This window comes from Heloderma suspectum, chromosome 2 (genome assembly GCF_057233095.1).
Source record: "Heloderma suspectum isolate Gila_16-S chromosome 2, 16-S_ref, whole genome shotgun sequence".
NCBI lineage: Eukaryota > Metazoa > Chordata > Lepidosauria > Squamata > Helodermatidae > Heloderma > Heloderma suspectum.
The window spans coordinates 339,378,927-339,395,432 of record NC_139459.1 but is presented as its reverse complement, the minus strand read 5'-3'; the positions used below and the strand labels follow the sequence as shown (position 1 = coordinate 339,395,432).

General features: G+C 46.1%; 1 protein-coding gene across 1 annotated transcript in view; it reads left to right on the top strand.

Moving 5' to 3' along the window:
* LOC146355137 (1-acyl-sn-glycerol-3-phosphate acyltransferase alpha-like) overlaps positions 1–13,704 on the top strand; it is a 29,724-nt gene extending 16,020 nt beyond the window's left edge. Inside the window, exons 3-6 of the mRNA XM_084840775.1 lie at positions 2,860–3,035; positions 6,171–6,266; positions 11,483–11,555; positions 13,511–13,704. Coding sequence (XP_084696901.1) covers positions 2,860–3,035; positions 6,171–6,266; positions 11,483–11,555; positions 13,511–13,686 — 521 coding nt within the window. The 3' untranslated portion in view covers positions 13,687–13,704. The remainder of the gene's footprint in view (positions 1–2,859; positions 3,036–6,170; positions 6,267–11,482; positions 11,556–13,510) is intronic.
* Positions 13,705–16,506: the final 2,802 nt, after the last annotated feature.

Below are 16,506 nucleotides of genomic sequence, written 5' to 3'. Positions count from 1 at the left end.
CAGTCCTCTTCTGACCGATCTCCCCAGTTTTCTGGAGGTAATGTGGGCTGTTTGGCAGGACCCCCCCAAAAGGTGAAACCAACAACCGATATATCCGGCGCCTCCGCCAGGGTAAGGGATCTGTCACTGAGTATGCCAGTGCTTTCCGCTTGCTGGCCCAGGACTTGACCTGGAATGAGTCCACCCTTACGGACCAGTTCTGGGAGGGCCCAGCAGATGACATCTTGGATGAGCTGGCCCATATTGAACCTCCTGAGACCTTGACAGCCCTGATGAACACTGCAAGCAGATCGATGGGTGATTGGAAACCCGTCACCAAGCCCGCCAGTCATCGGCCTTTAAAGCAGCAGGACCACCTGCTGATCTGCACAGGACCATGGGACTTGGGTCCCTGCCACCCACCATGGCTGAGAAATCCATGCAGTTGGGGGGCACTTGACCTCAACTGACTCCTGAGGAAAAAGAGCAAGGCAGACGACAGGGACTCTGTTTGTACTGTGGCACCACAGGGCATTTTGCCAGGAACTGCCCTGACAAGAGAGTGAGACCCACACCACAGGAAAACAACCAACCTCAGACCTGGAGGGGCTCCTTATTCTGGAGTGGGAGAGCCTGCTCCACCCCCAAGAGCCCCATGGAACCTGGCAGCCCCTGCTCATGGCAACCTCCTTATGGGGCAATAACAATGAAACCTGGCAGGTAGAGGCCATGATAGACTCTGGGGCCTCCAGTAACTTTATGGATGCCGAATTCACCTGTGGCCATCACATCCCCATGTGCTGGCTGGATGTGCCAGGCCCGGTGGAAACCATCAGTGGAAGATTGCTCTGGTCAGGCCCTGTCACACATGAGACAGTGCCTTTGAACCTGGAAATTCAGGGTCACACAGAGCAACTCCAATTCTACCTGGCCACAGTACCCAGCTTCCTTTTAGTCCTGGGCATGCCCTGACTCATGCTTCATGATCCCCAGATCTCCTGGTCCCAGAGGGAACTACTCTTCATTTTGGATTACTGCCAGGAACATTGCTGGCCTGAGCAGGCATCGGCGGCAGCAGACCCAGAACTCCCAGCACCCTCACGCTCCCTTCCAGCTAAGTACCAGGATTTCCAGGATGTCTTTGATAAGAAAGAAGCAGATCACCTGCCTCCACATCGGCCCTATCACTGTGCTATCGAGTTGCTTCCTGGACCCCCCATCCCTGCCAGCCAGACCTACTCACTCTCGGAGCCAGAACTTGTAGATTCATGGGACTTCCTGGAAAAGAAACTTTGCCGGGGCTTCTCTGGCCTGCCTTGACCTCACCTCTGCCTGTGCCTGCAAACCCTCCTCGGAACTTCTGTGTATGACTTTGGACTGAGCTCGTTGCTCTCTCACTGCTCCTCCTAGGACTATCTGCACCTTGCCCATGACCCTTGCCTGTGCTGAAACAGGACACTGTGTTCTGAAAAACACCCCTCACACACACCCTTTAAAGAATTCTAGCTAGTTCTTCACACCTATTATTTTTAAAGGGAGGCGCATGACCAAAGATGGACAGGGCTGGTACTAACTGGATGTGGTCAAAGGAGCATGGCTGGGGCCACAAGAGCAAGGAAAGCAATCCTTGCAAGAGATTTCTTTTTCATGCTGTGCTGAAATTTCCAATTTCTTTCTTTCTATCACACATCTCTGCATCACTCTGCAGCCCTCACAGCTGCCTGCATTTCCAGATCTGAACAAGCCCAATGGGATAACTTCATGACATCTCCCCCTGGACTTGACTTGACTTTTTTAACCATTTTTTTCTTTCAAATTGAATGAAAATGGTCAGGGGGGAAAACATATGGAAGAAATTTTTGGTACAGCACCATTTCTTTTATTTACACCTGGAGATCACTTCACACAAATGACTGAAGCTACAGAACTCAGGCAAAGGCAACCACATCCCCACTCCAGGTCATTGGCTAGTCTGTACTGCAACACCCCCCACCCCCCAAAAAACCCTTTCCCAACCCTAAACACAGCTAACATTTCAGACTTGAGCTTGAGCAAAATGCATTCACGCATCATCAAAAGGGAAATGCAACAGTCCATCACTTCTCCCTACAGCAGGAGTGGGCAACTTGTGACCCTCCAGATGTTCTAACTTATAACTCCCATCATCCCTTACCATCAGCTATGCTGGCTAGGGATGATGGGATCTGTAGGCCTAAATATCTGGAGGGCCACAAGTTGCCCACCCTGGCCTACAGCCTTGCTCCTGTTTGCAAGATGACCAAAGTCAGGGGGTGACGCTTCCTGACAACAGGCCAAGCAAAGTCATCCTGAAAGGAATGAGGCAAAGCCACTGGCCCACAGGAGGTTCTGGCCTTTCCAGAGTTTGTTTATTACATTTGTACCCCAACATCCTTCCTCCAAGGAGCTGGGCATACATAGGGTCTTTCCATTTTCTCCTCACAAGAACCCTGTGAAGAAGGATAGATTGAAACACACACACACAGAGGGGGTGGGGAGAGGGAAGGTGGTGTAAAGTGACAACCTTTTTTCTTCAGGCATTCCAAACTGCCATTCCTGATACCCAGTTAACAGCACAGCTACTGATGAGGGCAGAAGCCAAAACATCCTTCCTTCAAGCAGTTCAGGGCACCTTTATCCTCACAAAAACCCTGTGAGGTAGGTTAGGGTGAGAGTGTGTCTGTGACCAGCCCAAGATCATTCTGGGAGCTTTGTGGCTAAGCAGGGATTTGAACCCAAGTCTCCCCGGCCCAAATCTAACCACCAACCTGGCTGCATTTCTCACTAGGGACTGTATGAAAAGGGTGGGAAGAAGGTTACAATTGACCTTGGTTTCAACCACCTTTCTTCCATCTGTCCTAGGGATGTTTCAGATCTTGCCAGAGCGATGCATCCTCATTGTCAAGAAGGAGCTCTTATACTATTTGACTGTTGGTGTGGCCTGCTGGCTGAGTGGCTTCATTTTCATCGACTGCAAGAAGAGCAAAGCAGCCATTGGGGTCAGGTCAGCAACAGCAGACGCCATGGTTCGGGACAATGTGAGTAAGGAGCTGGGAAACATGTCCCTGCCTTGGAATCACCAATGGCCCAATTGGGCTTTCCCTCTTCCTGCACTTAGGGGCAGCCCTGGCCTGACGTTACACAGACAGCAATTAGGCTCACCAGTATGAGACCCAATAGCCCAATTCCCAACAGGTTGTTGCCACCATCCACAGACTATTAAGAACTAAGGCCTGATTTGAAAGAGTTAAACCCAGCAGGGCTCAGGAACGGCCTGAAAACTTATTTGTTCCTGCCGTGCCCTATTAGGTGTTCCACTCTACATGTTTATTCTACATGTGGCCAACACTGCAAACTCACTGGCCCCTGTCCTTTCAGCATGCCCACAGACGTGTCAGGAGTTGCCACTCTTAGAACCTGCGGCTCTAGGTTCTGTATGCAGCTATCCCATATTGTCAGCTCTCAGAACGCATTCCTGGGCAGTGAGGGCCTCTCAGGGACTGGTTTGCATGCACTGGGCCCTCCAGGAAAGGAAGGGCTATCACAAGGCTTCCAGTTGGGGCGGCAGGGACCTTGCCTGAGCAACAAGGTCTTCCTGGCTCATGTCAGGGCCGGCTCAAGACATTTTGCTGCCTGAATGCAGAATGGCAAATGAGACCCTATCCCCTGAAAGTCATGGTACATAGTATCCAAGGCCAACCAAGTTATTTTGGCACCAGAGGCAGAAAATCCTACCAGCTCCTCTTCCTCTTCCTGGCAGTAAAAAGACAAGAATAAAAAAAGTAACTAGCAATTTGCTGCCTTTCGGTGACTCCAAAAACCTGCTCCCTGAGGGAGCAGCCCCATTCTGCCTAATGCAGAGCCCTACCCAGTGTGTTTATGTGTGTTCCTCAGTAATGACTCCTGGGGTCAATCTTCACAGGCGATTTACTGTGGAGGGGGAGCACTTTGAGGTCATTTGCGACACATAATATTGTCACGGATCCACAGCAAAGCCGATGCTTCCCTCAGGAAAAGGTGCAGTTTCTGAAAGTCCTTCTACTGTGTCTTTTTCTTAGAATGTGGCTTCCACACAGTTTTGCCACAGTGTGCCATGTCCCCCTGCATTAAATCCTGGTTGTGCGTCTGTGACCTGGCAGTGACATGGTCAAGGGGGTGGGATGCCCCATTCTTTCTTGTTCCCCAACCTACGTAGCTTTTCCCATTGAGAAAATCCCCAGGAGCGCAGCAGCGACCCCTCACAATACCGCAGTAGTGGGGACACTCATTCAACTGAGGTAGACTCTTTTTAATGTCTAACACATGCCCCCCTCCCTTCAGTTAATGTTTACTCAGAAGTAAGAAATAAATCTTGCTCCCCTGCAGTGAACCTTTAACACATCCCAATGCATACGGAGCCACGGTATATCGCTACAGCATTAAAGTGCTAAAGTGCTTTAGTTCCTTAAACACTTTAGTGCTTTAATCCTTGAATGTTTTAGCGATATACCATGGCTCCGTATGCATTGGGATATATTAAAAATTCACTGCAGGGGAGCGAGATTTATTTCTAACTTCCAAGTAAACATGAACAGAAGGGAGAGGCTTTACAGAGACTCTCATCCAGTATTGGGATATATTAAAGATTCACTGAAGAGGAGCGAGATTTATTTCTTACTTCCGAGTAAACATCCTTCCTCCCCCCTGCCCCATTCATATGACACTGACGTCTATGACATGTGCGAAGTTGCTGACTCACTGGAACGCCTGGAACTGGCTTCAGTTACTTCATTTTAAAATATCCGAGTTATTCTTGTCATGTCGGTTCCAAACATTCCAAAGAGTTATTGTTCGTAGCAGAGTTCCTATCTGTTATGTTACTTATATTGCTATGATATGTAGGTAGCTTTTAATTGTTTGCTATCGTAAATTAATATTAATAGAAAGTTTCTGTTTATTTGTTTATTTTAATTTTATTATATATCATATCTAGTCTAGTCCTGTTTTTATTTTACATAAATTTAATGTGCAACCAGCAATCAATATTACCAAAGTCTAATAGTATTATGTTTTAATTACTCTTATCTACTTCACAAAGATATTATATATGCTGTTTGAGTTGGTCTATATCTAGTCTAGTCCATCAATAAGCTTTTTTATTTTTTATTATATATTTAATAAATGTGTTAAGCTAGTTTCAGTTTAATTTAATATTTACTTACCTGAAGCAAAAATAAAAATAAAAATACTATTAAGTGCCTTTTGATTTCAATTTTATGGTATGCTGATTAATTACTTTGGATTACTTTTATTATTTTAGGTGCAATAACACATTTAATTAAAAAGAGTCTGAATTATCTAATTTTTCTGTTTTGTTTTAACCTATATTAATGATTTAATTTGTTGTAATCATTAAAGTAGATAAAGCAGTATAAAAAGACTTCCAGGAATGATGTAGTGTCATAACATTTTGGAATATATCAAAACGAAGAGTTCCATCTCCTGCTAGTTACAAGTCCTTCCTGGAACGATGTTATTTTGGAACTGTTATATGTAATCATTACACAGTTGAAACTGGAACGGTTGGAACCATTCCACAAATATAATGTTTTGGCATATCTCTACTATGCTGAATGTGTGTCAGGTTGGGGGTGGGGCCAGCAGAGCATGTGATGTCCTGGGTGGAGGGTGTGGTCTCACTATCTCCTTTCGCACCTTGGATGTACCCGTGGAGAGTGTTGAGTGAACACTATATACTGTATATCAAAGGGAAGAAGGCAATCCATTCTCGCCTCTGACCTGTAGACTGAACTGACCAAGCAAAATTGGATGATATAGGCAGATGGCTTGCTTCCAGTTCCAGGTAGGAGGAAGGCATAAACTTACTGATGGGATGAGGAAAACCCAGAATAGACTGGGCCTCTGCCTGTTTTAGCCAGGAAAGTGTTTCAGACCCAGTGCTGTTTTACTTGCACTTCCTGTTTCCAATTGATTGAACATAACCGTGTGACCAACACCAGGAAAATACAGCTTGCCTCACCGAGACGTGGTGGCAGTACTGGCAAAAACTAACTGGGAGAAATCACAAACAAGGGAGAGGCTAGAAGACAGAGGTCTTCTGTGTTCTATTTTCACTTGAGGAGGAAGGAAAGTCAGGTTTGGACAGTTTTCAATATTCTTCCAATCCCATCCAGCTACGAATCTGGGTGTTCCCTGAAGGCACTCGAAACTATGAACCCACTATGCTGCCCTTCAAAAAAGAGGCCTTCCATCTGGCCGTGCAAGCTCAGGTAAAAACATCCAGCTTCCGCTGCTCTGTGCCTGTCATTTCTTCATATATACTATATATCAGGTGTGCAGGACCTCAGGCCTGGGGACCAATCCAGCCCTCTGGGGGTCACCAGAATGCTATGCATTCTTAAAGGTTGAAAGGGCTCTCTTAAGGCTTAGTTACTGGCAGTAAGACCTTTAAATATCAGTAAAACGGTTCTGCCCTTAACCATTCACAAACAAAACAAAACAGGTATAAGGAAAATTATGTGTATAAAAATATATATAGCAAATTTTAATATAAAATTAATATTTTAAAAATTATTAAAATCTTTAAAAGTACTATTTTGACTTGGAAATCAGTATTGCAGCTACCCCTTCATGGATCACTGCCTTGTTGTGGCGAAGGGGCTTGCGTAACTCAGTGAAGCCATAAGCTATGCCGTGCAGGGCCACCCAAGACGGACAGGTCATGGCGGAGAGTTCTGACAAAATGTGGTCCACTGGAGAAGGAAATGGCAACCCACTCCAGTATTCTTGCCAAGAAAACCCCATGGAACGTATCACAAGGCTAAAACATATGACACCGGAAGATGAGCCCCTCAGGTCAGAAGGTGTCCAATATACTACTGGGGAAGAGCAGAGGGTATTTCCAAGTAGCGCCAGAAAGCGTGAAGCAGCTGGGCCAAAGCCGAAAGGACACTCAGCTGTGGATGTGTCTGGTGGTGAAAAGAAAATCTGATGCTGTAAAGAACAAAATCATTTAGGAACCTGGAATGTAAGGTCAATGAATCAAGGTAAGCTGGATGTGGTCAAACATGAGATGGCAAGATTGAACATCGACATCTTGGGAATCAGCAAACTAAAATGGACAGGCATGGGTGAATTTAATTCAGGTGACCATTATATCTACTACTGTGGACAAGAATCCCTTAGAAGAAATGGAGTAGAACTCATAGTCAATAAAAGGGTGCGAAAAGCGGCTGTTGTTGTTTAGTCGTTAAGTCGTGTCCGACTCTTCGTGACCCCATGGACCATAGCACGCCAGGCCTTCCTGTCCTCCACTCTCTCCCGGAGTGTGCTCACATTCATATTCATTGCATCGGTGATGCTATCTAGCCATCTCATCCTCTGCCATCCCCTTCTCCTTTTGCCTTCAACCTTTCCCAGCATCAGGGTCTTTTCCAGGGAGTTTTCTCTTCGCATTAGGTGGCCAAAATATTTGAGCTTCAGCTTCAGTATCTGTTCTTCCAATGAGCACTCAGGGTTGATTTCCTTTAGGATTGACTGATTTGACCTCCTTGCAGTCCAGGGGACTCGTAAGAGTCTTCTCCAGCACTATAGTTCGAAGGCATCAATTCTTCAGCGCTCGGCCTTCCTTATACTCCAGCTCTCACAGCCATAAATTGCTACTGAGAAAACCATAGCTTTGATTATACGAACCTTTGTCGGCAAGGTGATGTCTCTGCTTCTTACTATGCTGTCTAGGTTTGCCATAGCTTTCCTCTCAAGGAGCAAGCGTTTTTTAATTTCATGGCTACAGTCACCGTCTGCGGTGATCTTGGAGCCCAAGAAAATAAAATCTGTCACTGCTTCCATTTCTTCCCCTTCTATATGCCAGGAAATGATGGGGCCAGATGCCATGATCTTAGTTTTTTTAATGTTGAGTTTCAAACCAGCTTTTGCACTCTCCACTTTCACCCTCAACAAGAGGCTCTTGAGATCCTCTTCACTTTCCGCCATTAGGGTGGTATCGTCTGCGTATCTGAGGTTGTTGATAATTCTCCCAGCAATCTTAATTCCAACCTGCGATTCATCCAACCCGGTGTTTCTCATGATGTACTCTGCATATAAATTAAATAAGCAGGGCGACAATATGCAGCCTTGTTGTACTCCTTTCCCAATTTTGAACCAGTTGGTTGTTCCATGTCCAGTTCTTACTGTTGCTTCTTGTCCCTCGTGCAGGTTTCTCAGGAGACAGGTAAGGTGGTCTGGTACTACCATAACTTTAAGAATTTGCCACAGTTTGTTGTGACCCACACAATCAAAGGCTTTAGCATAGTCAATGAAGCAGAAATAGACGTTTTTCTGGAATTCTCTTGCTTTCTCCATGATCCAGCGAATGTTGGAGATTTGATCTCTAGTTCCTCTGCCTCTTCGAAACCCAGCTTGGACTTCCAGTAGTTCTCGGTTCACATGCTGCTGAAGCCTAGCTTGTAGGATTTTGAGCATAACCTTGCTAGCATGTGAAATGAACACAATTGTATGGTAGTTTGAACACTCTTTGGCATTGCCCTTTTTTGGAACTGGAATGTAAACTGACCTTTTCCAGTCTTGTGGCCACTGTTGAGTGTTCCAAATTTGTTGGCATATTGAGTACAGCACTTTAACAGCATCATCTTGTAGGATTTTAAATAGCTCAGCTGGAATACTGTCATCTCCGATAGCTTTGTTGTTAGTAATGCTTCCTAAGGCCCACTTGACTTCACTCTCGAGGATGTCTGGCTCAAGTTCAGTGACCGCACTATCATGGCTATTGGGGATATTAAGATCTTTCCTGTATAGTTCTTCTGTGTATTCTTTCCACCTCTTCTTAATCTCCTCTGCTTGTGTTAGGTCCCTGCCTTCTTTGTCCTTCATCATGCCCGTCTTTGCACAAAATGTTCCCTTGAGATCTCCGATTTTCTTGAAAAGATCTCTAGTCTTTCCCATTCTATTGTTGTCCTCTATTTCTTTGCATTGTTCATTTAAGAAGGCCTTCTTGTCTCTCCTTGTGATTCTCTGGAACTCTGCATTCAGTTGAATATATCTTCCCCTTTCTCCCTTGCTTTTCGCTTCCCTTCTTTCCTCAGCTACTTGTAAAGCCTCATCAGACAGCCACTTGGCTTTCTTGCATTTCTTTTTCTTTGGGATGGATTGAGTTGTTGCCTCCTGAACAATGTTACGGACCTCTGTCCGTAGTTCCTCAGGCACTCTGTCTATCAGGTCTAATCCCTTAAATCTATTCGTCACCTCCACTGTATATTCAGAAGGGATATGATTTAGGTCATACCTGAATGGTTTAGTGGTTTTCCCTACGTTCTTCAATTTCAGCTGAAATTTTGCAACAAAAAGCTCATGATCTGAGCCACAGTCAGCTCCAGGTCTTGTTTTTACTGACTGTATGGAGCTTCTCCATCTTTGGCTGCAAAGTACATAATCAATCTGATTTCGATATTGACCATCTGGTGATGTTCATGTGTAGAGTCGCCTCTTGTGCTGTTGGAAATGAGTGTTTGCTATGATCAACATGTTCTCTTGGCAAAACTCTATTAGCCTTTGTCCTGCTGCATTTTGTACACCAAGGCCATGCTTGCCTGTTATCCCGGTGATTTCTTGACTTCCTACTTTAGCATTCCAATCCCCTATGATGAAGAGGACATCTTTTTTGGGTGTTAGTTCTAGAAGGTGTTGTAGGTCTTTATAGAACCGATCAACCTCAGCTTCTTCGGCCTCAGTGGTTGGGGCATAGACTTGAATTACTGTGATGTTGAATGGTTTGCCTTGGATTCGTACTGAGATCATTCTATCATTTTTGAGATTGTACCCCAGTACTGCTTTTCCCACCCTTTTGTTGACTATGAGTGCTACTCCATTTCTTCTAAGGGATTCTTGCCCACAGTAGTAGATATAAAAGCAGTACTGGCGTACTTCGAGTGCCGAAGAATTGATGCTTTCGAACTGTGGTGCTGGAGAAGACTCTTACAAGCCCCTTGGACTGCAAGGAGGTCAAATCAGTTAATCCTAAAGAAATCAACCCTGAGTGCTCATTGGAAGGACAGATACTGAAGTTGAAGCTCAAATATTTTGGCCACCTAATGCAAAGAGAAAACTCCCTGGAAAAGACCCTGATGCTAGGAAAGATTGAAGGCAAAAGGAGAAGGAGACGGCAGAGGATGAGATGGCTAGATAGCATCACCGATGCAATGAATATGAACCTGAGCATACTCCAGGAGAGAGCGGAGGACAGGAGGGCCTGGCATGCTGTGGTCCATGGGGTCACGAATAGTCGGACACGACTGAACGACTAAACAACATTGCAGCTATGCATGCATGTTATACTGTTGGACTGCTAATACTGTATATTGTTTTAAAGTTGTGTGAAATATTAGTTTTTGTATTAAAATTTGCTATACATATTTTTATACATGTAATTTTCCTTAAACCTATTTTTGTTTGTAGTAAGAGCTTTAACCCAAAATTTGCTGGTATTTTTAGCCCCATACCCTTTTGCCTTTGGACCCACCTACCACTAGATTCCCCCCTCCCTGAGAACTTCTCTGAAATGGAATTTGACTCTTGGGGCATCTCTACATTAAAGCAAAATCTGGGAGCCCCCCGGAGTATTTTCTTCCACCTCCATGGCACAATGAGAATTGGCTCATTAGATGATGAATGCGACCAAAGGGCCTTTCTCACCAGCTGCAGCCTGTATATCTTTCAATGAAAAACAAACACCATCTAGTGGTTGAAAAATGGCTGTGCACCCCATTCTATTTAAATATCTCATTTAAACTGGGTTTTTTTTTTACTATGCTTTTTGCAGGGGATAGCGCAGGAGGGGCCCTGGATGATGACGGCGTCATGTAATGGACCCGCAAACATCCGTGGGTGGCCAGCCATGTGTGCACTATAAATGCCTCATGTAAAGACAGCCAAAAGCTGAAAGAGGTTCTGTATCCCAGGTGGTTCAAACCAGGCCCCTCCCCCATTAATCCCACACCCTGACCCATTAGGCCAGCCTTCCCCAACCTGGTGCCCTCAAGGTGTGTTGGACTACAACACTCAGATTGCAGTCCAGTAGATCTGGAGGACACCAGGTTGGGGAAGGCTGCAATATGCTATGACTCCTAACCCTCCAAATCCTTCCACTCTATATCTGCTTCCTGGCTCACCCTGAACTCTGCCCAGGATTTGTGGGGCTGTGTGTGCACCACTTCTGGTTTGCAGAGACAACCTATGAACATCCTTCGTAGGTCGTTAGCATAACGTCCAAACCCAGACACTTTGGGTTATTCATGGGTTAAACAACCCAAAGTTAACCAAATTGTTGGTTGCTGCTTAGAAGTGGAGTTCTCTCCCGCTTATGTATGACAACCCATGGGTTGTTTAAACCATGAGTTGTCGTTATGTGCAAATCAGGTCAGTATGAGGCAGCTTCAATGTTTCTGATGTGATGTGTGTTATGTCTATGCAGGTGCCCATTGTTCCTGTGGTGATATCCTCCTATAACCCATTCTTCAACAAGAAGATTAACAAATTCACATCAGGTAGCGGGAGTGGGAAAGGAATGGGGTGGAAATGAGTTTCTTTGGTGCTTCTGAGAGCATCTCTACATCAGGCTAAAATCCCGCAACTTTACCGAGGCTTTCTGCTTCCATTTTAAATACAGGATCATGATGGGCTCCCTTTACACACGCTTCCCCCCACCCCCCGCTTTACATGCATGTTCTATATATTTCATTATACAGCCTCTAGATGGCACTGTGGTCTAGCTCCTCTTATTGCACGACTTCCTTGGTGCTGTAATGTGATAGCTCATTATCTCAGATCTTTTAAAAAATGAGATAAAGGACATTTAGGGCGGAAAACGCCCTGGAGGTCATGTAAAGGACCCACAAATGTCCGTGAGTAACTAATCTCAATCACAGGATAAAAGCCCCATGTGGAGAAGTGAGGCTGGAACTAGATGTAATGAAGCAAACACAGATTTCCAAACCCCCGTGTTTGGGAGGGAGAGCTGGCATACATAACCTGCCACCCTTTTCCCTCAGGTAATCAATGGCTTCTAGTCATGACGGCTATATATTACCTCCAAGATCAGAGGCAGCATGCCTCTGCATATCAGTTGCTGGGGAACACAAGGAGGAGTGTGCTATTGTGCTATTGTCCTACTTGTGGGCCTCCCACAGGCATCTGGTTGGCTACTTGTGCAAACAGAATGCTGGACTAAGAAAGCCCTTGGTCTGGTCCATCATGGTTTTTGTTATGAAACTCATGGCAGCTTGCAACATTAATTAAAACAGTCATCAACATACACTCGCATAGCAACATTAATTAAAACAGTCATCAACATACACTCGCATATTTTGTTAACGACACACAGAGAGAGAGAGTGAGAGAGAGAGAGAGAATGAGAACAGAAAGTTCACAGGATAGATCAGAGGTATAAAACGACAAGCGACAAGGGGTGGGATTAACATTCCTGTATTGCACAGGGGGTTGGACTCGATGGTCTTATAGGCCCCTTCCAACCCTACTGTTCTATGATTCTATGATAACTGAAGGTACAGCAAAACAAAAAGGTCTTAATAGCCTGTCTAAACACAGGGCTGGCCCTCCCATGAGGCAGGATGGATTCTGTGTGCTTGCTGCCAGGAGTTCCAATGCCGCCACCACTCTATGCCTCTCAAAGTGAGGCATAGGCTGGGCAGGCACTCTAGAAAGTCCTGCTGGGCACTCTCCTGCTGCAGCAAATGCTGCAACAGGAAAGCAGCCATTGTGGCTCTTCAGAGCAGCAGCCGTCACCGTTGCTGCTGCCGCTGCCCACCCTAAGCCTCACTCTTCATAAAGAATAGACATCCAGCAGCTATGCAGAGCCGCAGCAAGGGAGCACCCAGCACAGCTCTCCACAGAGCCTGCCCAGCCAAATACCTCATTCTGAGGGGTCCTTTTTCAGAGTGAGGCATTGGTGAGGAGGTGACCCTGGAGACTGCCTGTGCTGCCATGGTACAGGCAGTCCCCAGGGCCACCTCTCTCCCAATGCCTCACTCTGAAAAAGGACCCCTCAGAGTGAGGTATTGAGCAGAAGGTGGAGGTGGTGGCTCACACTCCTCTGGCAGCGGCACGTGGCTGCTCGTGTGTCCCCCCCCCACACACTCCTGTCAGAACTAATTACAATTCTAGCCCAACATCAAATTGTAGTAACACTCCAAGGTCTCCGGTAGACCAGTACTACTACTTGAGATCATTTCACTGGAAATGTCAGGGTAATGAAGCTGACATTACCACTGGTACACTATGGTACCTCCAAAACTATGCCCCCCCCCAAGAGTGAGGTGAGCCAGACTCTTCCAAATGGCAGGAAGGGCTTATGTTTCATGCAAACTAGTGAACATTTTACTTTAAATTCAGCTTCATCCGACATTCCCTGGCTGTTAGCTACAGTGAATGGCTGGTCTGCCTAGCTCAGTACAGCAGTTCCTTTGTTTTTGTCTCTTCCCAGGGGAAGTGACAGTCCGGATTCTCCCATCAATGAAGACTGAGGATCTGAGTGCAGCTGATGTCCCAGAATTACTGGACCGTGTGCGGGAGACCATGCTCGCAACCTACTATGAGATATCTAGAGGTGTTGGGAAGCAAGGATGCATTACCAAAGAAGACAACTGCCAAACCATCTAACTGCCCCCAATGGCCGCGCCTGTGCACCTGCTGGACCACGGCTGTGTTTCCACAACAATGGAAGGAGAAGCTAATGGAGGAATACCGGATTTTTTAAAAAGGAATCAGCTTTGCTGCACTTTAGTCCACGCAGGGCTCCACGAGCAGGTTCTCTGCACGAGTAAAAATCACTTCACAGAACATACTTCTGGGGGGGAGTTGGACTGAACATCATATGACTGGCAGGGGCTGCTCGACCAATAGAGGCTTCCCCCCTCTCCCCACCCTTCTACTTTCCCCTGAAAATCCAGATGTGCCTGCATTTCAGGGGCAAGCCTCACTGAGCACAATGGGAGTTACTTCTGAGTAGATCCTAATGGGTTTGTGCAGGGGCAGGAAACACCCCTTGACTGGTGTCATGGTGAAAGGCACACTCCTGGGCAGGGCTAGCATACCTGAGGTCAATGCAGGGGTTGGGGCACACAGCAACTATACCGAGATGAACCGGACTTAAGGAAAAGAATCGGACTATAAGCAGTCTCGGGAGATCCAGTTTTTCTGTGATAAGCTCCGGGGTGGCTGCTGAATGGCCAATACATCATGTATCCCTATAACCTCCAGACGCAGCCGGTTTGGAGTAAATCACTCATGGAAACAGGCCCCAGGAAAGCTGTCTGTGAGAAGCCCTGGTGTTAGAGGGCAGAGTGTACAGATTAAAGTGGCCTCTTGAAATTCTCCACACTAATTGTGGGCAGAGAAATTGGGGGCGGGGGGGCAGTTCATCAAATGTCTCCAGGGGAGGAGAAACTCTCCAACAGTTCCTCAGAGGTGGGACGCACCATTAGAAGTGGCTGTAGCACTGCTTTGTTCTTTTTCCTGAAGAGAAGCGGCAACACCAGCAACTCTATCGGCAGCCTGGCCCCCAGTCTGCATACTCCACAATGCTCCATACCTAGCACTATTTGGGGAAATGGGGGGCAGAGAGAAAGGCAGCCACCACACACACACACACACACACACAATGGTGGAGAAAGTTCTCCAAAGTGGCCTTCCCTTTCTACAGGTGTAAGAGAAAGAAAAATATCAACTTTTCTCAGAAAAGTTCTCAGAAATCTTCAGAGAAATTTTGGCTCAGCACTACTTGTCATTCTTCAGGGTGGAGTTCCTTCTCAGTGTTACATTTCTGAGGACAGATTCTTGTCCCTAATGCAGATGCTTATAATGTGGAGCTAGGGCTCACAGGGACAAAGCACTGGGACGTTTTGATTAGCAGGGACAATGACGTCATCTGACAGTGCTGGCTCCAAGTTTTTATGGGCCCTTGGACAAAATACTCTCCATGGGCCCTCTCCCTCAGTGAGTCTATGTTCTCACTGCCATTGTCACCTGCTACTATTGTTCCTCATTCTCTTTCTCATAATTGCTGTCATCGCTTGCCTGACAGGCAAAAAGCCAGGGAGCAAGCAGGCAGTGACATCTACTGCTCCTCCTCCTCACAACCATCGTCATCTGGGCCAGAGTGACAGACAGGTGAACAAGCAGGTTGCAGTGATGAAGAGGAAGAGCAATTTGAGAGGATTCTTGTCAGTGGGCCCCTGCTGGGATGTGGGCCCTTGGCAGGTGCCCAACCATGCCTACCTTTGACGCCAGCCCTGTCATCTGCCACCCCCCTCAGACTTCCCTATCTGCTTTGAGCTTAGCTGCAATCCTCACAATAGCTGGGGGTAAAATGGATTTTCCCAGCAATTATATATTGTTGTGAGCTATCTCTGTATGTCAAAGTATTTTGGGGTGGCCTAGCCTTAAATGGGCCATTAAGACCCATTAGCTTTACAACAGACCTGCTCCTGGTGGAGATGAAAACTGGTTTGCTGATATGGATCAATACAGTTGCCTGCGTTTTGGGGGGCTTGGCTATGACAGTTGTCATGATGAGTGCCTGCACTTCAAAATTTACCATTACACCGCTGCTTATAGTACCACTCCTTCCTGACAAGCCCTGTAGTGGGTGTGAGAGTGGGGGAACGTGGTGTGTCAAATCTGTCCTCCAATTTCCCAAAAGTTTTTTTCCACCATGAAAGAGGCTTCCTTTTTTCTGCCTCATTCTCAGGGCACACACAATTTCTTTTTTGTGGTGTGTTTGAGCTTATCTTATCATTGTGAGGTAGTTGAGAGTTCTGTGTGTATTTTTCTTTCTTTCTATAACATATCTCTCAATCACTCTGCAGCCTCCTGGCTGCCTGCACTTCCTGATCTGAAAATGCCCCATGGGGGAGGAGTTACCTCATGACATCTTCCCCTGGACTTTAACTGAAGTGTGGGAAGCCTGGGAGGCTGCCAGAGAGATGATTCGACCATGAAAGACAGGACACTCATGAAAACCTCATAACTAATGTAAGCACAAGAAACCCACCCCTGAGAATTTCAATAAAATTGTCTTCTCCTTTGAACATATTTTCAAAAACAATTTCTTTTCGATCAAATTGAATGAGAACAGCTGGGAAAAATGTGGAAGACATTTTTGGCACAAGTGCTACAGATGTACCTCTGTACAGATTTTTTGGATGCGGGGTGCACTCTGTTTCCCCTGCACCTGCTTTCACTCCTCTCCTGACAAACGCAGCAGGTTCTGAATCTGGTACAGAATTTTGCCCCTTTCTCATGCTCGTTTGAGAAATGGCAGGATAATAAATGTCATCAAACAAATAATAAAGAAATAAATGTGAGACGAAACGTTTCTCTGTTTCTTGCATGCAAAACAAAAGCCCCTGTTTTTTACTGCTTGCCAATGGGAGGCAGCCTAGCTGGTAGCCATACTTCCAAACAGGCTTTTGCTGCTCC